Here is a 24,202-nt window from a genome sequence, read left to right on the forward strand (position 1 = left end):
TGTCAGGATTATTTTCAAAGAGTAGATTTTCAAGCGCGTCAGTCTTATTTAAAATGCTTCTCGCGTCTACATTCAATAACGTTAGTTCTTTGACTGCGCTTGGCTTCGCGTGATTGGACGCTTTGCTCCTACGTTTTTTTTATGTAAAACTCTCTGCCCCTTGTCCTCGTCCCAAGCGAAAACTTGGTCATTAGTGTAAAGCTTATCTAATGACAAAGGAACCCTGTCATGGTTTTCTCGGTTTTCCTTGGCGCTATTCCACAGCACTTTCCTGATTTCTCGAGTTCTTTTACAGAAGTCTTCCCCGATAGACAAACCTGTGTTCTTTAGCTTGCGCCCCTTTGCTAATATTATAGATTTCTCTCTAGAATCCAGAAGCCGAAAGATTACTGGTCTTGTCTTGTTATGCGCTGGTTTACCGAGACGATGAATTCGCTCTATAGCAATAGGCTGCAAGCCAAGCGTGTCCTGGATAATGGTCTTATTTACAGTTTGTTCTAGCTTTTCACTGTTTTCGCCTTCTGTTTCCGTCAGGCCGTATACTATTAGGTTTGACCGTCTACTCTGGTTTTCCAAGTCGTCCATTCGTTTTTCCATTTTCCTTGCACTCTCGTGAAAGTCTTGTATTTGGCTTACGCATCAGGTCATCGTCGACTCCAGGCATGACAGAGCATCTAGTTTTTTTATATATACTGGCAAGCCGTCCTTCTTTAATTTCCTTGATATCGGCTGCAACTTCCTTCAACTGCTTTACGATTTGCGCTAGATCAGGGCCTAGATTGCTCTCAATGTGTCCCGCTAGCAAAAGCAGCTCTTTTAACCATTTCTCTACGTTCACAAGCATACAACAAAGCTGCGGACACGGCAGCAACAGCAAGAACGGATCACTAGAACGGATACAGTAGTCGTGTTGTCTTCTTACCTGTACGATGAAAACAAATGGATTAGTGACCGTCATTCCGCCAGTGCCACCGTGCCCAGTGGACGCGATGCGAGGAGGCAGGCTACTTATAGGCGCGCTGTGAAGCGGCGCTGGCTGCTGGTGACGTAGTTCGTCACACGTGGGCCAAGTCGCGGATGGGGGCAAACAGTTCCAAGGTTCTGAACACGTTATCTTCGCCCCGTGAAACGTGACGAAGCTTGTGTCGCTTGCTTCCCTGAACGATGCCGCCGATAGCATGCGTATGCCATCCAGGGATACGAAAAGACCGATGGAGAGCTGCACGATGAAAACAAACCGATTAGTGACCGTCAATGTTCAAAGTATCACTCAAGTATGGCGAGGATAATTCACTCCATTCCCTTCCTAACACAACTTGCCAGCGGGCAAATTGGTAGGTATGAGTAATCTGTTAGGGAGACTTACCAGGCTCAAGAAGCGGTACCAGGCGGCTGATCTTCAAACTCGAGGATCTTTGCTGTCCTGCCAGGACTCGTTATAGATATTGAAGAGCGCCATTCGTGCTGTTGGGATCGCACCGCTGGCACGAGTTGTTGCAAACTCAGCGCTGACACCCGTTGTTGCAATCGGGTCGCAAGCCCCAAGGGTAGCGTTGGCCTGGCGGCCTGGGGCACTGGAAGCATCCGAAGGTCTCGGCAAAGCATGAGTCGACTGGTAACAGAACAACTGGTTTATTCTAACATCGCAAAAGAGCGGGCGGTCAGGTCGACCGAAGTGAGAGACGGGAGAGCACGTAACTCGACAGAAGAAATCGGAGCCTCTCTCTCGGCGTCCGGGGGCAGCTGCTCTTATAGACTCGGAGTTGAGGGCGAGAAGGAACGCCTCGTCACTGGCGCACGTGACGGCGCCACGGACACGCTGAGAGACAGGTTGAGACGATTGTAGTGACGCATCGCCAGGCCGGCGCCGCGGTCAGACCTCCTCGCTTCACTCTTGGGGAGCTCCTCTCCCCGGCTGCCGCGCTTTGACAAGCGTGGGCACACACACACACACACGCACACACGAAGACACGTGGCACTGAAACACGCCTGGACGCGCTTGGCGGGGAGGCGTATCGGCGGCGCTGAACGGGCCAAAATGTCCGCCGCTTTGAACGAAGCCCCGGCGTCCGTTGCATCCGCGCCGGCTATACCGCGCGTCGTAGGCGAAACGTAACAGACCGCCCCGCCGGGGGAAGGAGATCCCGATGGTCAGGGGACTGCATCCGCTGTCCGGAGGGATGTCGCTCGATGATGCACATAACCGAAGTCGGGCGTCCGTCGGCGTTTCTTGAGCGCAGCGCATGGAGAAGGCCTCGTTCTATCGTTCAGGTTCACACAGGACACTGCAATGTGACTTCGGGAGAGTTGACATTTTTGTTCTCGTTCCCGGCAAGCGTTAGAACTACGCCGAAAGTCAACCGCTCAGTCAGCAAGCACGGCACAACCCTCACTAAGCCCTGCCAGGCTCTTTCCCCTTTTATACTACTGCCTAGTTCCTTACAGTAGTTTAGCAGCACTCAGAACGCGTCCACAAATTGGAAAATTGCACGAGAAAGCACATCATCACTTTGAAACACTACACAAAAGCAATATGATAAAAAAATCCTGCCTCAGGAAGAAAAACATCAGTAACAAACAATTTTGAGGCTGATTCCCACGTTAGGGGCTTCGACTTAAGCCATCGGCGTTACCGTTGAGACTCCCCTTTTTGTAACGCACCTCAAAGGAATATTGTTGCAAAGCGAGGCTCCAGCGCAGGAGGCGGCCATTTGTGAAAGAGATGGTCTGCAGCCATTGGAGAGGGCAGTGATCCGTATCGAAGCATGCGAAGCGGAGATCGCAGCGAGCGACCGTACACTAGCTCAGCTGGCGAAAACCCCGTAGCCGCATGCGGCGCGGTCCGTAATGCAAACATCACCCCAGGCAGACACAGCTCCCAGTCAGTTTGATGTTCAAAACACAATGCTCTCAACACGCGCTTCATGACGGAGTGGAGCTTCTCAACGGAATTCGACTGGGGGTGGTGCACTGAGCTGTGTAACAGCTTTACCCCGCACCTTTCGAGAAAGGCTGTCGTCAAAGCGCTAGTAAACACTGTGCCCTGATCTGATTGGATTTCCGCAGGAAAACCAACTCGCGCAAATATGGACAGTAGTGCATTGACTATCTCAACTGAGCTGAGTTCTTTAAGCGGCACTGCTTCAGGGAACTTTGTCGCTGGGCAGATCACAGTCAAAATGTGTCTGTACCCCGTGGTTGTTACCGGCAGAGGTCCCACTGTATCAATAACGAGCCGTCTAAAAGGCTCCGTAATGATAGGCACCAACTTCAACGGCGCCCTCGATTTGTCCCCTGGTTTGCCTACCCGCTGACAGGTGTCACATGTCCTCACAAAGTGGTCTGCGTCCCGAAAACACCCTGGCCAATAGTACTCTTGCAAGAAACGGTCCTTAGTTTTCTTAACTCCTAGGTGTCCGGACCACGAACCCCCATGCGACAAGCGCAACAGATCCTGACGGTAGCACTGAGGCACGATCAGCTGATCGAACTCCACTCCCCTGCGGTCTAGATACTTCCGGTACAGGACCCCACCTCTTTCCACAAAGCGAGCATTTGTCTTGGTGATACCTTCCTTGACAATGCAGCGGATGTTTTCTAGGCTGCCATCCTTCTTTTGCTCGGCTATCAAAGCCGACCGGCTGACTTTTAGCAACCTATTAAGTCCATCTGACGTAGGCGCGATGAGCAAATCTGCAGATAGCTCTTCTACTTTCCCGCATCGGGATTTTCCTCTCCAGTATCTGGTGCCTTTAACGCTACAGGCTCAATTTTATTCAGTTCGGGCGTGCTCTGAATACCAGCTTGCTGCGCTTCTGACTCTTTCTCATTGTTCGACAACGTCGGCCCCGCAACTACTGCCTTTGCAGCGAGCTCCCGAACCTTCGATCTGGTTAAGGCCTGAACGCTAGCCTCACCAAACAAAAGCCCCTTCTCGCGCAGGAGGTGATCGGACCTGTTCGAAAATAGGTACGGGTACTGGGGGGGCAGCATAGATGACACTGCCGCCTCCGTCTCAAGCGCTCCGAAAGGTCCTTCAATCAGCACTTTTGCTACGGGCAGACACACGCTGTGAGCTTCCACGGCTTGCTTGATCCATGCGCACTCGCCCGTGAACATATCGGGTTCTACGTAAGAGGGGTGAACTACATCCATTGTAGCTGCGGAATCGCGAAGCACTCGGCACTCTTTCCCGTTCACGAGGAGGTCTCGCATGTAAGGCTCGAGAAGCTTCATGTTCTCGTCAGTGCTGCATAAAGACAAAAACACGACTTTTGCTTTAGTTTCTGGACACTGCGCCGAAAAGTGACCCGGCTTCTGGCACGTATAACAAACGCGCGCTTGCCTCGTCTCGAACCGCTTTCTGCGTTCGGCTTCGGTTGCCGCCGTCTCCTTACGTTCGGTCGGACTGCTTTCACTCGCATCCGCATTACGTGTGTCCCCCTTTGCTCTCATGGGCGTGAACTTTGGCCTCTCAAACTTGGAGCCAAATTCACCCTTTTGACCGTCCTTAGCTCCGCGAGCCCGACGCGTCACAAACTCCTCGGCTAGCTCAGCGGCTCGAGCCACCGTACTAACGTCTGGCCTATCCAAGACCCAGTACCGCACGTTCTCAGGTAACCGACTATAAAACTGTTCTAGCCCGAAACACTGCAGAACTTTCTCGTGGTCACCAAACGCTTTCTCTTCTTTGAGCCACTCCTGCATGTTTGACATAAGCCTGTAGGCAAACTCTGTATATGACTCACTTTTGCCTTTCTCATTTTCCCGAAACTTCCGACGGAACGCCTCCGCGGACAGCCTGTACTTTTTTAGCAGACTCGATTTCACTTGGTCGAAATCCTCTGCCTCCTCTCTCTTCAAGCGAGCGACTACGTCGGCCGCCTCGCCGGGTAACAAAGTGAGCAAGCGCTGTGGCCACGTTTCCCGAGAGAACCCCTGCTTCTCGCACGTTCGCTCAAAGTTAACCAGGAACAAACCAATGTCCTCTCCAAGCTTAAACGGCCGCATCAGGTCAGTCATTTTGAACGATACTCGTTCTCCTGCACCGTGTGCCTGACTTCCATTACGAGCGCGTTCCATCTCTACCTCGAGACGCTTCATTTCCAAAGCGTGTTGACGGTCGCGCTCTTTTTCTTGTTGCTCTCGCTCTATCTGTTCTTTACGTTCACGCTCCTGTCTTTTTGCCCGCTCCTCAATGGTCTCAAGGCATTCCGACAGCTCGTCATCCTCAGCTTCTAACTCGAGAATAGCCCTTAGCAGTTCTGGTTTTCTGAGTTTGTCTGAGACATCCAGACCCAACTCTCTTGCAAGCTCCAGCAATATCGGTTTGCGCAACGACTTCAAATCCATGGCTGCTCTGAATGCTGCTTTCTCTACTGCCTACTATTGTCTTGCCGCAATGTAACCCGGCAGCAAGGACAACCACAATTACCAGCTCTGTTTCTGACACTAACAAAAGCCTGGCAAAACTCAGAAGAAGAAAGTCCCGCACTCACCAAACCTCGCAGCCAAGAATTCAGCGCAGTCGTTCCGCTGCAGGCAACCAGTCATCACACAGGGCTCGTTGCACTGCTCCCGGATGGTCGTTGTGCTGCTCAGCATACAGTCAACCGCATATCTTCGCTGCTGGCCTCCGTTGTCGCGATCTCACCGCTACCAGCCAGTTGTTAGAATCTCAGCGCTGGCACGAGCTGTTGGAATCTCAGTGCTGACGCCCGTTGTTGCAATCGGGTCGCAAGCCCCAAGGGTAGCGTTGGCCTGGCGGCCTGGGGCACTGGAAGCATCCGAAGGTCTCGGCAAAGCATGAGTCGACTGGTAACAGAACAACTGGTTTATTCTAACATCGCAAAAGAGCGGGCGGTCAGGTCGACCGAAGTGAGAGACGGGAGAGCACGTAACTCGACAGAAGAAATCGGAGCCTCTCTCTCGGCGTCCGGGGGCAGCTGCTCTTATAGTCTCGGAGTTGAGGGCGAGAAGGAACGCCTCGTCACTGGCGCACGTGACGGCGCCACGGACACGCTGAGAGACAGGTTGAGACGAGTGTAGTGACGCATCGCCAGGCCGGCGCCGTGGTCAGACCTCCTCGCTTCACTCTTGGGGAGCTCCTCTCCCCGGCTGCCGCGCTTTGACAAGCGTGGGCACACACACACACACGCACACACGAAGACACGTGGCACTGAAACACGCCTGGACGCGCTTGGCGGGGAGGCGTATCGGCGGCGCTGAACGGGCCAAAATGTCCGCCGCTTTGAACGAAGCCCCGGCGTCCGTTGCATCCGCGCCGGCTATACCGCGCGTCGTAGGCGAAACGTAACAGTGCCCGCTCACTAAGGTGACATAGCTTACGGTAAGATATGTGATCCGTACTAGGTGACGACAACCGATTACATAGGGCGAGCGCCGCGTCAAGCTCTTGCGCCGTGAAAGGCAGAGCCATGCGTGAATCTCGTGAATCTGGAATACGTTTCAATGTAAGCGAACCTGTGCAAGGCTAGCGGGCCCGCAGTCATAGCACAGAAGTCTTCCGCCACATCAATGTCTTGTCGGCGCTGGAATAGTGCTAAGGCCTTAAACGGAAAACACGGTTCCGGAACAGAACCTACACGTCGCACAGTTTTCCATATTTGAGATAGCAGTTTGCGGGGATCTAGCGACGCAAAAATTTCGACCACCGCTGTGCCTCTAGTTTCTCCATGCGGCTTATCTTCTTTTGCATTCGCCGGGCTATCCTTAGATCCTGAATTGACTTAGTGCGTCGATATATTCTTTCAGCACGACGACGTATAGCACCAAGCCGCTCCAATTCCAGGTCGAATTCATAATACCTTGGAGAACATGTGAGTGTGCGCGTGCATGTCTGTGCCATTTTCTTGATAGCTTGTTGAAGTCCACAAGAGAGGCCTTTGTCACAAGTGTCTTCAATATGGGATTTAACGATAGTCCAATCTATTATTCGTGCCATGGTGGACGTATAAGCGTTAGACATCCCCTTGATCTGGAGGTAAGTGGGGATGTGGTCGCTTCCTTGCGCTTGAATGTCCAAAAACCGCTTAACACGTGTAGCGAGGCCGTAGAAGACGAAAGTCAAATCAAGGCAGCTGCTGGTACGTTATTACCCACAGAAACGTTGGACTCGCGTCATTCAGCACGTAGAGACTATTGTTAGAAACTAATAAAGCTAGTCGTCGTCCCGTCGCGTTAACCTTTGAGCTTCCCCAAATGGTATGGTGTGCGTTGAAGTCCACGGTGATAATCCACGGACCTGGCTGTGTTCTTAAAATGTCTTCTAGTCTTTTAGTGTCAAATCGACGTGATGGAGACAGATACACCCCCAAGAGTGCAAAGGTGACTTTTCTATTTTTAACAGTCATGCACACATACTGATTCTCGTCATGAGGTTGCACTGGCTGGACGACATGAGCTCACGGCGAATAAACACGACGACCTTGCTACTTTTGCTTTCGCTTGATGAGAATATTGTGTCGTAACTGGATAGTCCTATTGGATGTGATAATCTTGGTTCACAGATGAGAATGACTGGAAATCGGTTAGTGAGAACAAATTGACGAAAATAAGTGATGCATGATCTTAGACCCTTCGCTTTCCACTTAAGGATCAACGCTTCTCGGACTTCCTTACGAAATGACTGGTGATTGTTAGTCATGGCTTCACTCAAGGCTTGCTAGGACGGGGCTCAGTGCGTCGAGCACTTGTAGCACACTTCGATCAGATGGGGTATCAATGATTGTCAGCATAGCCCCGTTGACATTCACAAGGGATTGCAACACCGGAATCATTTGGCAGTCCATTGTTGAAGCCTCACCAACAGAAGATGGCTTCGATGGGAGCATCAAGCGTGGATGCTCTTTAGAAGACTGAGAGCTTGCGAGCACCGGCCACTCTTCCACTGGGGAAGCCTTTTCCGTCTGAGGTCTCCTTGTGCTCTCGGGAGTTCTATTTGAAGATGATGGCATTGGCACAAGTGGTGCAGGAACTTCACCCTGGCTTGTGCGTTCCCGCCGATGACGACGTCTGTTATGTACTTGTAATTACTTTATTGCGCACGTAGTCTACATAATGAACGTAGCGTTGCCAGAGTTGGCGACCACACAATACCACTTGGCACGAACACACTGTCCACGTGACTGCCCCCCACCAGGGCTTGCCAGGGATGTGGCGCACCCATCGAAACAGTGGGAAACGTTCATGCGTAGTTCTAGACACTCCCACTACGTGTCTGCACCCGTCCACATCTGAAGACCAAAAGCCGAACTATTCACAGACACAACACTTTTCCCCCTTAGAAGGATGCCTTGTACCAAGTAGGCTACCGTCTGATCCGTGCTGGTCGTTTCGCTATGCTTGATTCGGATTCGAGTGGACGTGAAGATGGCACAGCTGGTGTGCTTTCCGCTGGATGACTGTCCATGCCCCACGTGAGCGTTGCTGAGGCTTGTCTGCCAGCTTAACTTCGCCGGTACGCTTCCTGAGCTGGTTTAGATGGCGTCTCACAATTCTTCCTGTGCATTTCACAAGCCAATATCTGTGGCCCATCCTCTTAACCAGAGTTCCTTCTGTCCAGTCTGGCCTCTTGCTGAATTGTTTTACCCATACAGCTTCTCCTTGCATGAGTTGACGACTCTTGGGTAGGTAAGCTTGTGCAGCCTCCTGTCCTTCCGATGCAATGATGAGGCCCAACTGGTTTGGCAGCTCCCGCCCGAACATGGCTTTAGCCGGTGTTTGCCCGGTTGATTGATGCACAGTGGTATGCTGCCGAAACAGAAAACGTGACAAGCGAACACTGAGCGAACCGGACGGTTCTCTGGCCAGTACCCTCTTCAGCTCTCCTACATAACGTTCTGCTTGCCCATTTGTAGCAGGGCGGTAATGGGCTGACGTTACGCTTCGAGTGCCACTTCTCTGGTAGAAGTCTTGTGTCTCGAAAGACACAAATGCAGCCCCATTGTCCGACACAACCTTGCGTGGCATGCCAAATGTGGCGAACAAAGAGCGCAGCACACTAATTAATGACTGCTGTTGACGTCAGGCTGTCACCCACTTGGTGAAAGCGTAGGCAACATCCAAAAATGTATGTCCCTCTACCGGACCTGCGAAGTCTACGTGCAATGTGTGCCATGGTGTCGTTGGCTGCGTCCAATTTGGAACTGGAGCCTATTTTGGATCGTTCTGGGTGCGCTGGCACTGGTCGCATGATTTGACAGTTGTTTCGATCTCGGCGTCCAAGCCAGGCTACCAAAGATAACTGCGCGCACAAGCTTTCATGGCTACAATTCCACGATGGCCTGCGTGCAGCAATGAAATGACCTGTTCTCGCGCTCCTGCCAGTATGACAATTCTTGAGCCCCAGCTGATGCATCCTCTATGGATAGCAAGTTCGGTGGCTCTTCTGCGGTACGGGGTGAAACTGTCTCCCTGCAGAGGCTGCTCGGTGCCATTCTGTACTGCTGAAAAGACATCTGCTAGAATTGGATCCTCTTGCGTTAGTGTGGCCACAACCTCAGCTGTCAACAGCGGTCGTGGTAACGCCTCGAACATGAGGACGTCTCCAGGTGGGTTAGGCTCTTTAATGCGGTCTGGCAGAGGCACTCTACTCAGCGCATCAGCATTTTGATGACGACTACCGGCATGATACTGGAGGTCGTAGTTGTATGCTGAAAGTTTAAGGCACCACCTTTTCATTCGGGGTGAAAGCATTTCGGTACCGGCTTCCGTGGTCCGAGAAGCCCCAGTAACGGCTGGCGGTCAGTCACGAACGTGACTTCTCGACCCACAATGTACTTGTGGAAGTGGGTGTTTGCAAAAACTACAGCGAGTCCTTCACGGTCAAGTTGTGCATAATTACGTTCGGCAGCACCCTATGTCCGGGATGCAAACGCAATCGGTGCCTCTCTGCCTGGCTGTCCAGCTGAGCAAGCACGACACCTACACCATAAGGTGAAGCACCACATGAAATCAAGAGGCTTGTTTTCGTCATAGTATGACAGGACAGTCCTCGACAACAAGCACTGTTCGAGCTCATCAAACGCTTTTTGATGTCTTTGCTCCCACTTCCAAGTCTTGCCCTTTGCCAGAAGTTCATACAGGGTCGCTGCCACTGTAGCACGGTGCTCTAGAAAGCGATCATAGAAGACCAACATGTCTAAAAATGACTGCAGTGTCTGCTTACTTGTGGGCGCTGGTGCCTTCACGATAGCTGCCACTTTTTCCTCAGATGTGTGAATCCCTGCTGCATCAATGTTGTGACCCAGGAATTTAACCACCGCCACACCAAACTGACACTTGGATTTGCACAATCGTAGGTTTGCCTGAGCCAGCCGCTGGAGAACTGACGCTAGGCGGTCCTTGTGCTCGTTTGCTGTTGCTCCACTCACGATGATATCGTCTAAATAAACACAAACTCCAGGCAAGCCGCTCAAGGTGGTCTCCATAAAGCACTGGAAAACTGCTAGGGTGGCTGAAACACCAAATGGAAGCCTGCTTACCTTGTACAGCCCTTTTGTAGTGTTTACTGTGAGAATCTGTGCTGTCGCTGGAGTCACATGAAGTTGAGTGTAAGTTTGAGCCAAGTCCAATGTGCTGAAAACCCGGCCGCCTTTCAAAGTGCTAAACACTTCCTCCGTTGTGGGCAGGGGGTATGAAGCCTTTTTCGCAGCCTCATTCACTATACAGCGGTAGTCACCGCAGGCGGGCATGCTTCCGTCTTTTTTCTGCACCCATACTAGCGGTGTAGCCCAGTGTGAGTGTTGGACTGGCTCCCAAATACCCTCTCTACGTACTTGTCAGTCTGCGCCTCTGATGATGCGCGCATGACAGAGTACACGCCATGCCTTCAAAAACTTGGGGCTTGCCCCCTCCTTCAGTTCCAGATTCACTGGCACACCCGTGTGTCCTGTGGTGTCTTCACGAAAAATGTCTTCATGCTTCTGTAGCAACTCGGTCAAACTGCCTTCCTCCGTGGTCTGGTGAATGCCGTGAAGCTCGATGCCCAGCCTGTCAAACCAATTGCGTCCCAACAAGCTGCATCCAGTGCCCTCGACAACCAGAAGTGGTAGCTTGCAAGCTGTGTTGTTGTGACGAACCATTACTGTCGCGGTTCCGACAACCTGTAGTTGCTGACCTCACCAGGTGCGCAGATGTATGTTGTCCTGCCTCGGAGAGAGTGGGTGTGCATGCCATACGGTTTGAAATGTGTCTGCTAACCATGGTGCACACTGCACCGGAGTCGAGCTTAGAAGTCACAGGTTTGTCGTGCACTGTAAGCGTCAGAGTAAACTTCGGGGCGCTGAATCCGTCTGCCACTGCACAGAGGTCATGCAACGTTGAAACCTCATGTTTGGTTTCGTTAGTCACTTCCGCAGTCCGTGAAGTTTCTACGGAGATGCTACGCTGGTATGCCTTTTTCTCAGCCTTCTTCCTGAAAATACAAGCCTTGGCAAGGTGCCCTTGTTTCCGGCAGTAATTGCAAATAGTTGTGCTGAACTTACACGTCTTGGGACTGTGCGAACCATCGCAACGCCAGCAGCGTTGCCCTTGGTCAGAATGCGTCTTGGAGATCGAAGCGCTGTCGCCGGCACGCGTTGCCGCCTTGTAGACTTCCGCGTGATCAGCTTTTATCTGTCGTTGCTGCTGGATGGCGCTTTCCGCTCGAATGGCGAAATCATAAGCCTCGCAAAAGGTCAGATCCTTCGCTGCAAACAGTCGCTGTTGAAGATTCTGGTCGCGGAGACCACACACGAAGCGATCACACATCACATCTAATGGCAGAAGCGTTGGATTGCAGCCCGTAGCTGCCTGCTGTGTTGGTGATGCCGTTCCCTCAACTGAAGTCGCCGTAGCTATTTTTGCCGTCGGCTGCCTGCCAAAATTGCAGTTCGTAGCCAACTTGCGTAGAGTGGCAACGTAGTCGTTTACCGACTCGCCTGGGAGCTGATCTCGCCTTTGGAACATCGCACGACTGTAGACTTCGCACGGGCGAGGGTCGTAGTGTGCCTGAAGTGCGGCCACGATCTCGGCATAGCTTACTTGGCCGGGCGTCTTCGGTTGAAGCAGCGCACAAACCACGTCGTAAATTTGAGCACGACACATTGTAAGCAAGTGTGCTCGTTGCTTGACAGGGTGAGTCACATCGTTGGCCTCGAAGAAGAATTGTAGCAGGCCGAACCACGATGCCCAGTTGGAGCCAGTAAACTCCTCCAAACGTGCTGATATTGCGATAAAGAAGGCTGGTACAGTTCGGGTGTGCGCATGTGTTGTGATTCTTTTAAATATAGAACTTTTTAGAAAAATAAACCAGTTGTCAGTAGCGTTTCCTCGTCGTCGTGTCGTCTTTTCATCGTGTGTCCGTCCTTTTAGCGCTACCATCAGTTTTAAAGAATGCATGACCAACTAGCCCAGCATTAAGTTTTATTGCAGCATAGGATACCGTCTGTGATGATGAGGAACCTTTAATCATCGCTTTGAGCATCGTAGATGTCTGAACGAAACCTGCGTAGCATATCGTCTGTGATAGTGAACTTCACGCAACAGCCCTCTCTAGAGGCCAACGTTGTGCGAATTCGTACAATGGAATGCAAAGTTTTCAGTGACAACTTCTTCCTGTACTTCGTCTTCACGCACTTGACCTGACTGAAGACACGCTCCAGCACTGCATTGGACACTGGGCAAAGAAAGACATGCCAGTGCATACAATGCAAGTTCCTGGTAGGGCTTTCCCCCATGTCATCTTTAAATTTGAAAATTCCAGCCGAGAATGTTGAAGAATCCTCCGGATGTTTCCCGTCGCAGACGGCCTCCTCACTGGAAAGATGCATAACAATTCTCCTGTATTCCATTTCAATCATGTCATTGTTTTTTAAACCAGATGTTGAAGGGGAAGTTGCAAAACAGAAAGCCGTGCAGCTTGAGACAAGACCCTTGCAGGGTGAAGTCCACTCATGCCTTGAAAAATGGCTTGATTGGTGGGAAGACACATTTCCACTTCCTTCAGCAAGTCACTGAGAAAATCTTGGCAGCGTTGCTTCACCCCTTGCACAGCAGCTTCGTTGAGGTTGGTCTCCTGGTGCTTGCAACGGAGGAGTTCACTGACAAAGTGAGGTCAAAAGTCTGTCATTTCCAAAGGAAGTATGTGCCCTTGCTTCTAATAATTCTAATAATTGATTTAAGAATTAAATAATTCTTGACTTCAGCGTTCGGTGAAGCAGATCAAGCTCTTTGAACTTCTTGTCTGGTATAATGTTCACTGACTGGAAAAAGGCATTGACCTTTTAAAATTCTTGGACGATAGGAGACAAAAATATGACGTAAATGTAGTTCGCATCATCATGGAGCATGTCATGGATCAATCGAGCTTTGTGCCTTACTTCTTGAGCACCTTCTTGCATGGCTAATGTAAAGTAAGCCTTCAGCTCATTCCAATGTTCGATAAATCTCTTGATGACGCGACCTCTAAGAAGCCATCGTGTGCCAGATAGATTCAATAATGGCATGTGGCACCACTTCTTGTCACTTTGTGCTTCTACTTCTTGTTCTTTCATGCTTTCAAAAAGTTCCTTGTAAGCATGGCGTCGGAGTGTACTGTTTGAAATCTATGCTGGGATTTCAGTTAGGAGATAGCCTAGACTAGAAGGTAACGTTTCAAAAGCCTTTTGCACGCAGAGGGCCAATGAATGGCATACACACTTGTTCAGGAAGCAATTAGGCGACTCTTTCTTGATCCGTGACCAAACACTGTTGTGTTCATTTACCATTACAGCAGCTCCATCACAGGCAATGCCGACACAATCCCAAAGGCACATCCCATACTCATAAAGGCAATCTCTGACAATCTGAAAAAGTGTCTCACCAGTAGCATGAATCACTGGATAAAGCCTCAGGAATGCAGTCACAACTTCGCCGGTTTTTTCGCTAAAATACCAGATGCAGATTGCGAGCAACTTTTCCACCGTGACATCCGTGGTCTCATCCAGCATCAGAGAGAACTTCTTGCCTTTGACATGAGCCATAACTTCGTCTCGAAGAGAGGGGGACAAGACAGAGTTAATTAAAGCAGTGCACTTGGTACGGTGAAGACGTAGGTGCTCAAGAAAGCTTCCTTTGCAATTTTTTTATCACTTCCCCTAAATGGTCAATCGCCAAGGTAGGGCAGTGGCAGCAGGTTGTAAGCGCTAACTTCAAGTAAGCACGTTACAGTTCATCCGATAGGTTCGGATTCTTTGGGAAATTCAGCATCTGAGAAACTGATGCAGACTTGACAGCTCCTTTGTGCTGAGCTCCCTGTACATGTTAGGTTAGTGTGCCGTGGTGTGGTCGAATAAATTTTCGACATAACTTGCAGAATAGAAGCTTGGTACCTTGTGATGTCGCACTTGTCAGCCGTGGGAATTCTTTTTCCCAGAATTCGAGGTACTTCCTGTTGTATTCATAGGACTTACGGGCTCTTTTTACTGCCTTGGTGCAGTCTGGATCACCATCTCTCTTCGGAGTCGACTTGCTTTGACTGCTCATTGCGACAGCGTGAAGCGGCTGAGTCTAGAAAAAGAATCAGGGCATTTGTGGCAAACGCTACGAAAAAGCAACACAAGTAAACAATTACCGCCAAACTTACCAAATCGCGATGTGGTTTGCCTGCGAAGTCCCGGGTGGACCTTAGGCTACCGATTTCATGAAGGCTAAACGCCTTTATACTGCCCAACAGCGTTTTGTGACAGCGAAACGAGCGGAGCGTCCGCACGTGTGTTGGCTGGCCACTTGACGCGTTGCCGGTGGCCCGGCGTTGCTCTTCCCGCGCTTCCCACGGTAAATTCATTCCTCCGCTAGAACAGCCGGTGCCATCTGTGTAAACTTCTTATAACTATACGTGCGTTGAAACCTGGCGCTAGCATCACACGCTAGCATAAACCTTAGTTACAGTAAGCTTTAGTTCACTGTACCCTAGCAGTAGCACAGCAACACAGGGATTTCAGGAATAGGCAAATACAAATATAGGCCTTAGAATCGGGCGGCCACAGGCGCTACCTAGTGTTAAATATTTGGATGAGCAGCGCGGGTAGATATATATCGACCATTGCTTCGTATGCCGCTTTTATCAGAATTGGCAGGTCAGAGTTTGAAATTGCCAAGTCAATATCGTAGATCACACCTGCAGTGCAGGCCCCACCCATAGGTAGGACCAGTCGTACTTTTATGTTGCCCAAATCCGTTATCCGCCGCAGCGTCTACAGCGTGCTTCCACGGGCTGTGTCGACAGCTAGAACAATCTTTCGTATGTTCAGCCGGACTTCCTTGATGTCGTTTGGCGCCTTTCGCTCAAGAAAAACAGAAAGAGAGCTTGTCTGTTCAATACTCGAAGGTTGCTGAAAGAATCCACTGACATGAAGAAGATGGTGGGTGGCCAACGTTCACTTCCTGCCTGCATGGTTGACGCACTCGCTGGTGATGACGCCTTGACAAGCCTCATTTTAGCCCTTCGGCTCCTCACCGACACGAAGATGTCATCGAATGAATCGTCGCCCGTGATTGAGCAGATCTCTGTGTCTTCGCTGGTGCTGGACCAGGTGCCTCGTTTTCTTGAGGAACTTGTCAGCATGCGGAGAACTGCGTGCATATTTTGGGCTGCCTACCGAAAAGCGAAGAGCGCGGAGATGCATGACCTATTGCACAGTCTGTCGACACGTGCTTATCTTTTATTTTTCCCTACAAAGGTAGGCAAGCGCTGAGAGCAAACTATGCGAAATATGTTCTTATAGTGGGCTGTCTGTATACCCAAATGGGGCATAACCGAATAAGGCCTCACTGCAGTGATCGCAGATCGCACGGGTTCGCAGCGACCGACTGCGCGTCTGCATGCATGTCCGCGCACAATGCTTTGCTTTCGCTGTGAGCGTGGTTTGGCACCGTGACGCGAGTTTTAATTAGGCCGCACCATATGAGCATTTTACAGTACACTCGCTACCATTGTTGCGTGGACGCTATCAGAACTGTTCAAAAAAAATTTCTGTATAGAGACTTCGACGCCTACGGAGCCTGTGATGTGCCGTCGCGACGATTCAATCTTTTTTTTTGTCTTCTTAATTCTTGGACACTTCAATATTATTTCTCAAGTTGCGTCGCACTGCATGTTTATCGGTCTTCTCAGCAAGCGATTTTCGTCAGCTTCTGTTACGTAATCCAGTGCGTTAATTCACAGCACAAACATGACCATATGCCATGCCTTTTTTAATGCGCTTCTACCGCTCCCTTTCCATTCCAGTGAACTTGCCAGAATGTAGTACCAACAAGTTCATAGACCTAATAAAGCGTCATGACATTAGCCGGGCAGCGAGCGCAGGCGAGCGGCTCAGTGCGCGTTCTCCGCTACTCACCGAACATCACGCAGTCCCGGCGCCGTAGCAGAAATGTTCCTCGCGTCTGTGCTTGCTGCATACACGAATTGTAGCCGATGGCTGTCTGCCGGATCTAAGTTTCACCAGCCAAGCTTCACGAAGCTCCTTGCCCTGCGGCTACGTGTGAATAAGGCTGGCACCGGGCTCCGTTGCAGCACCGAACAGTAGCCTAGTATGCTGGACGCCTTCAAAGGCAGCCACTACGTATTATGCTAGTTTCAAATGTTGTCTAGCAGACACCCCCAAGGCGGTAAAGCCTCGCCACTTAATCAGAACCGCGGCACAGGGGGGACTTTAAACTTTCGTTTTCAGCTCGCTTCAGCGCTTCTGAAGCAGCCGACGCGACCGCTGTGTCCACTTGATCCCTCATGCCACGTCCCGCTTACAGTGGCGCCAGCTTTTCCAGTGGTGGAGCTCGCCCCCAATAAGAGAAAATATATGTAGTAAGAACATGAGAAGAAACTACGTGATAAAGCCCGAAAACCACAGCACATGGTACTATGCACCCACACACACACACACACACACACACACACACACACACACACACACACACACACACACACACACGCACGCACACACACACACACACACACACACACACAAGCAGCATGGTCCGGAGCCGACGTCAGAGGGGCTTCGTAGAACTCGGAGCCGATCCGCGTAGCTTGCCCGGGTAGCACATTGTCTTGCGTCTTGGTCGGCGCGTGGAAAGGAGCCTACGACGACGTTCCCGCGGCAACTCCTCCACCCGTAGCAGATCAGGTCCGCGTTGGGGAGTTCAGTAACAATAGTTGGTCCGCCGAGCTCATTCCGCCACAACGGCGACGAGGCTAAAGCGTAACGGTGGCGGTTTCAGCACAAATCGTGCTTCGTGAAACGCATCCTAGCTGAAGCGACGGAGAGTGGAGGACGTGCGTTTTGTTCCCGACACAAAGTCGACTTAGTCACGCCGCGGCTAGAGGTTGGCGGCGGCGTTCCAAGATGAGGTTGCCACCGCTGGCGTAAATGGCGGGCAAACATGCACTGCAGCTGGCCGTTCTTAACAGTGCAGACGGGACGCTGCTTTAACGTCCGCCTTAGGGAGCACCAAGGTGCGATCAGGAATGCAACAGGCTCGAATATGCCCGCGCAATGTTGAAATTTCCCATGCAAACCTTTGTTCGAAAAGAACGAAATATTGTTTAAAAATGGAAATCAAATCAACCGCGAGATTGTGGAAGCCTACTTCAGGCATGTCAACTGAGCCGCATGCGTCAGCCAGACTGCTATTTCTCTGCATGATAAATAAACGGAGTTCTTGAATGGCAAGATAGGCTGACATCCTTTCACTTTTTGTACGCGTCACTTGATCACGTGATCACATTCTCTTTATATTTAATCATTCGTTTGAAAAATAAACCAGGTGTTAGTGTGCACTCATATCGTGTACTTCCTTTTGTCATTCGTCCGGGTTGCGCTGCCCACCCCTAGGAATATATGTGTGGGGTTGCCAACTTTCAGGGGGGGGGGAGTGGACGAAATTAGGACGGGGCCTGTAGGTATTTGTTACCCTTGTCAGCGGCCAGTCTGTACGTGAAAGACAGTTGTAAAATTCTTCTCGGTTCTACAGTGGCACCATTTACATTCGGAAACGTTCAGTCCTTGCCTAGCTAACACGATTACCTATAGAGTCTGAAGCACTGTGAACGGTTGGGGCCTGCAATACAACTAGAATGACGGCAAAAATTCAACAGCATTTACGTTAACGACAGCCCTTCAGAAGACAATAAAGGTACCGAGGAAACGAGCGGTCAGAGAATCTAAACCAGTATGGTTAACCGACTACTATGCAGTAGAAAAAAAAGTGTCAGGACTTTCCCTCTGAACTTGAGACGGTTGGCTACCCTACCTTCATTACGTGTCTATAAATAAGTTGCCCAGACGACACCATTGATAAATTACTTAAAGGCTAATATTGTGAGACCAAATAAAGAAGAATGTTAGTGATGGGCAATCCACACACAGAACCACGGACAGACTGAGCGTGTCGCACGTGCCTTGCGTACACTCTCACCTGGAGCTGTGGTGTCGATCCACGACGTCACCGCGCGGTGCGTGCCACGTCTGGTGCTGCTGGCCGGAGAGCTGCAGGGGGGCGGTGTAAGAGGGCCACACACATGAGCAGCTGAGTAAATTCGCTTGCATGTACTCTTTCAGAAAATGGCCGCACTTCCCTGTTTGTTTCACAAGTATGACGTCAATGTGACCAGAAGCCAACTAAGATGAAGATCAGCGAAAAACAAGCGTATAAACAAGAAACTATAGTAGTACGAAGGACGATGCCAAGATTACAGCACCGTCCTGTGCACTCCTCTTTTTTTTTCTTTTGCGTGCGTTTCTTTCGCCGGTTTTAATCCTAGTCGACCATGTATTAACTCGCCCAGCCCTTAGTCGTGATGCACCGAGAAGACTAAAACGAACTAGAACAAACACCTAGAACAAGCTAGAAGGAGTGCAGCGAAAGGCAATTAGATTCATCTTTAACAAATACAAAAATAGCGATTCACCTACCCAACTGCTATAACAAGCCTGTATTCCTACTCTGCGAAACCGCGCCAAACTAGCAAGACTAAAATTATTGTTCCAATTAATACACAGTGCATTACGAGTAAATAATTCGTTGTATATGTCCCTAGCTGACACCAGACCTTCCCGCCATAAGCATTCACTGACACTTAAAGAATATGCATTTCGCAATGACTGTTTTAGATATTCGTTCTTTCCTCTTGCAATAAGAGAATGGAATAGCCTGGACCCCTGCATAACGACTAACACATCGTTGCCGAAATTTGTATCCCTTGTAGAAGAACTGCTGCGCAATAATTAGATTATGTTAACCGGAAATAACACACCACTCACGTCGTTGTATAAAATAATATCTGTGTGAGCATTGTATTTGCCTATGCAATTTCACCCTTTTTTTTTGTCAAATGCAATGTACCATTCATGTTTTATTTCCTACCATATGTGTATATCTGCTTCGTGTCGATTGCAAATATCATTGTTGAAATTATGTAAACCTGTTTTATCGCTATTTTTGAGTATATAATGTATGCCCAACCTGTAAAAATCCCACTGGGATTGACAGTGTCTGAAATAAATAAATAAGTAGCGCGAATAAGGTCGGCAGGCATATACCGAGGAAAGGTCAGCAGTGCCCTGCTAAATTCGGGATGGTTCACAAAACAGTAATTTACTTAATAAAAAAAGGAGATTTTAAAAACAGCACTTCTGTGTAGAGATGACGTCCTAAAGGTGAAGCCGGCCACCGTGGTCTTGCTAGAGCAATCGAATAACGTTAGCATGTGGCGGAGAAGAGGAATTGTTCTTTTTCCCACTTCCAGTCATGCAGGCAATTTTGCCGCAGAGAAGTTTCTTTTGATGTCTCTTCTTGCCACGAATTTCACGATGAAACTTTAACGCCTTGGTAACTTTGTGGTAGATTATGATGTCCACACTCAGACAATGACAATAGTATTGCCGGAAAGAGCCAGCTTTTATTTTCTAATATTGACAGAGAAAGATCAGTTTAATCTCAGTTTAGTTCGACTGGTCTTTACGGGTCAAAATAGGTGCAAGCACTGGCTTCTCCCAGGCTGCCATTCCGGAAACATAAACTCGGCATCGCTCCTTCCGCCGGAGCCTCTCGGTAGGTCGCGCCCAACTTTCCGACGGAAGTTGCTGCTCAATGGGCGATTCGGTAACAGCAGTGAGCCCCAATAAACGTTTGGCCACGTGCCTTGTCAGTATACGAAGTTCGAAATAAAAGTGGGTCTTTCAGTTGTTGAGATGTACGGAAAGTGTCTTTTTACATTTTCAGGAAAAAAAAACTCGAATAATAGCACAACACTGCTATGACTTGTCGCATAACTTGCGGCAATCTTTATAGAACCGTGACTGCGTCAACAGGTAAAGTTCTGAGTTTCTTTTTAGCTTCTATTGTAACACAATGCTAGAACAATGTACTCGTTGTCCATTTTTGCCCGCTCAACTTAGCGGTCTATACCAGTGGTGGGAAGCATTCACACTCGATGTTTGCAAACAGCGAAATTTAAGTTATGGGGTTTTACGTGCTAAAACCGCTTTCTGATTAGGAGGCACGCCGTAGTGGGGGACTCCGGAAATTTTGACCAACTGGGGTTCTTTAACGTGCACCTAAATCTAAGTACACGGGTGTTTTCGCATTTCGCCTCCATCGAAATGCGGCCGCCGTGGCCGGGATTCGATCTCGCGACCTCGTGCTCAGCAGCCCAACACCATAACCACTGAACAACCACGGCGGGTAGCACAAGTTACATGAAGCAGGTTGTATATCGCGTGTTTCAGCGAACACTTCCACCATTTCTTTTATAGATTGCCTGGCGCCGATAGCACAATTCTAGCCCATGAGCTGGTCTAATCGAAGAGCCGGACATTACTTGCTCATAAATTTAAATGCATAACCGACCAAACAACAAAAATTCACTAATTGAGTTTTTAACTAATCACCTAATGGCACCTTTTGCAATCTACGAATTCCCGCCGAGGAGTTCTCAAGGCGGATCTACTTAGTACGATTTCATCGGATGACACCAGTTTCGAGGTATCAATTTCCAAAGTTTGCATAGAAACGCATTGGCGTTCCAGTTACGTTGTGCTTCAGTGCATACGGCGACGCATTGTTAAGGAAGTAACTGGAACACCAATTCATTTCTCTGCTATGTCCGGGTATTAATATCTCGAAACTGGTGTCATCCTGAGAACTCGTACCAAGTGGATCCGCCATGCGAAAGCCCCGGCTAGAATTTGTAAATTACAATATGTGCCATTAGGTAATTAGCTAGAATATTGTTAGCTCAATTTTGTTCATTACTTGATTATGCATTTCTTTTTGTTGTGCAAGTAATGTCCACCTCCGAGCAGACCAGCTCATGGACTACAATTGTGCTCTCTGCCACATGCAACTTTTCGAAATCTTTGAAAGTGTCTCGCCGGAACACCCTGCAGTTTGCCTGTCATGCCGGCCCAGTTGCCCAAGTGGCTCGTGGCCGTTCTATCGTCGCCAACCTAACTTCGTCATCGTCATACCGTCGTTCTCCCGCCTTCTACGCCGTCCCAGAAGCCAAAGTTGTCCAATAGCTTGGGCCACTAAGGATGTGCTGGCGGTCGCGATGCCGCCGTGGTCACTGCATCGTCATTCCAGCTTTGTCATCCGACACTCGTGATGCCGCCCTCGTCACGCCACCGGCGTCACAGTGTCGTCGCCAGACCCTTGTGGCCATGCCGTCGCAGTCGCACCTCCTTCGTCGTTCTGTTGAAGCCTTTCCTTTTTTCGGCGCCATCGTAATTATCCTGCCGTCACTCAATCATGAATATCACGCCGTTGTCATGTCATTGTCGTCATTGCACAGTCGTCGACAGTCGCCATCATACACCCTATATTATGTCGTCATGGTTATGCCATCGTCATTCCAGCTTCGTCTTCCGGTTGTAATCATTTAGCAATCGTTATTTCAATGTCATTATTGCCTCGTCGTCATAGCGCGTTTGTCGCTCCATCAACGTCATTCCTTCTTCGTCATTGAATCATCCTCCCTGCGTCGGCGTCATGGCGCCATGCTCTTGGGCGACCCTGGCAAGCGAGGGCCATAGCAGAGTGCTACGATAACGTAACACGTCACATATAGTGCAAGCAACGGATGTCTCCGAAAATAGACAAACGTGACCTTATGAATATGGTGTGTCGCCACATTGCTCAAATGCTAATCGCATTACCGTCCACAGTCATCGAGAGATTAGTTTTGCCGTTACTTCTTTAACACTTGGGCTTCTCTTGCCCTACCCCGCATTCCGGTTTGATTCCCTGCGCCCCAATTGAGAAACAGCGAGCTGCACGTACATAGAAAAGCTGCAAAGAAAGTAGTAGCTGCCCGATGAAGACAAGCACCTTTGTCGAAACGTTCGCTCCAGCGTTCTTGTTCCACCAGCGCTTATCACACGAGGCCGTAACAATAAAAAGATCCCGCTTATCCGTAGATCATGGCGACACCAGGTAGAAGCTCGAAGCTCGGTTTGCCTATCTTCCACGACACCTATAGTGTGCTGGAACGTCTGCCGACGACGCTATGGTTACAATGGAAACACAACGGCGACATACTCCCCGCTGATAAAGAGATCATAATTATGATAGAATGACGAAAAACGGACGTATTTGGAAAGACGAAGGCGGTATCACGACGTTGGCATCACGACTGTCGGATTAAAAAGCAGGAATGACAAGGATAGGCGTCAGGACAAAGAGCACAGCGGCCCAAGCGATCAGATAATTTGGGCCGCTGGGTTGGCATAATAGGCCGGATAGACTAGGCAAGAGAGAATGACCAATGTACATATATATATATATATATATATATATATATATATATATATATATATATATATATATATATATATATATATATATATTGATACGGGAAGGAAGAAGCGTGCGTCTATTTACAAATGGCTTTTAATGGCGGAGCCAGCAAGCGTAGAGCAGCGACACTCGTCTTCGTCGTCTCCAAGGCCACCATCATCGTCCTCCTTTTCCCACATTCCCGACTGTGACATCACCCCCGTCGGAAAAAGCACCTTATTGGTGCGGCTCTTCGGTCTGAGAAAGGTAGGGCTTCAGGCGGCTGACGTGGATGATGTGAGAGAGAGGTGAAGGCACCGTGGCATCCAGCGGAGACACTTCATATGTGACAGGGGTCACCTGGCGAAGGATGCGGTAAGGGCCATAGTACCGCGAGAGGAATTTCTCCGAAAGACCAACACGCCGAGTTGGATACCAAACTAGCAAAAGAGCACCTGGTGCGTAGTGCACGTCGTGATGGCGCTGGTCGTAACGGCACTTCTTGCGTGTCTGTGAAGCAGAAAGACGAATGCGGGCAAACTGGCGTGCTTGGGTCGCTGTGACAATGACATCCCGAGTGTACTCTGTCCGCGAGTCGAGTGTGGTCGAAAGGAGAGTCTCGAAAGGCAAAGTCGGCTCACGGCCGAAGAGGAGATAGAAGGGTGAATATCCAGCTGTGTCGTGGCGCGAGTAATTGTAGGCGAACGTGACAAATGGTAGAGCAATGTCCCAGTCGCGATGATCGGAGGAAACATACATTGCTAACATGTCAGTTAATGTGCGGTTAAGGCGTTCGGTAAGACCGTTAGCTTGAGGATGGTAAGCCGTAGTAAGTTTGTGTTTAGTAGGACATGATCGAAGTAGGTCGTCTATGACTTTGGCAAGAAAATATCTGCCACGATCGGTGAGAAGTTGACGAGGTGCACCGTGATGCAAGATAACGTCGTGAAGCAAGAAATCAGCGACGTCTGTGGAACAGCTGGTCGGTAGGACTCTAGTAATGGCATAGCGAGTTGTATAGTGCGTAGCCACGGCAATCCACCTATTTCCGTCATTTGATATAGGGAATGGTCCGAGAAGATCAACGCCAACGCGAAAGAAAGGGTCAGCCGGAATATCCAAAGGCTGCAGCCGTCCGGCGGGAGGCACAGCTGGTCTTTCCCGGCGTTGACACGACTCACACGCGGCAACATAGCGCCGGACGGAGCGGTTGAGATGGGGCCAGAAGAACCGTCACCGAATTCAGTCATAGGTCCGCGTGACGCCAAGGTGTCCAGTGGTGGGAACGTCGTGCATTTGCTGCAGTACAATCTGTCGCAGATGAGACGGAATGACGGTTAGGAGCTCGGGCCCGTCGGGGTGCATGTTGCGGCAATACAGGATG

General features: G+C 49.8%; 1 protein-coding gene across 3 annotated transcripts in view; it reads right to left on the reverse strand.

The window, feature by feature from the left end:
• The window catches only part of LOC126535619 (uncharacterized), a 381,164-nt gene that overhangs the window by 74,113 nt on the left and 282,849 nt on the right, over positions 1 to 24,202 (reverse strand). For all 3 annotated transcript variants that reach the window (XM_055073166.2, XM_055073165.2, XM_055073168.2), the window contains exon 12: positions 18,460 to 18,530. In XM_055073166.2, the coding sequence (XP_054929141.2) occupies positions 18,460 to 18,530 (71 nt within the window). The remainder of the gene's footprint in view (positions 1 to 18,459; positions 18,531 to 24,202) is intronic.

The sequence above is a fragment of the Dermacentor andersoni genome, chromosome 7, assembly GCF_023375885.2.
Source record: "Dermacentor andersoni chromosome 7, qqDerAnde1_hic_scaffold, whole genome shotgun sequence".
Lineage (NCBI taxonomy): Eukaryota > Metazoa > Arthropoda > Arachnida > Ixodida > Ixodidae > Dermacentor > Dermacentor andersoni.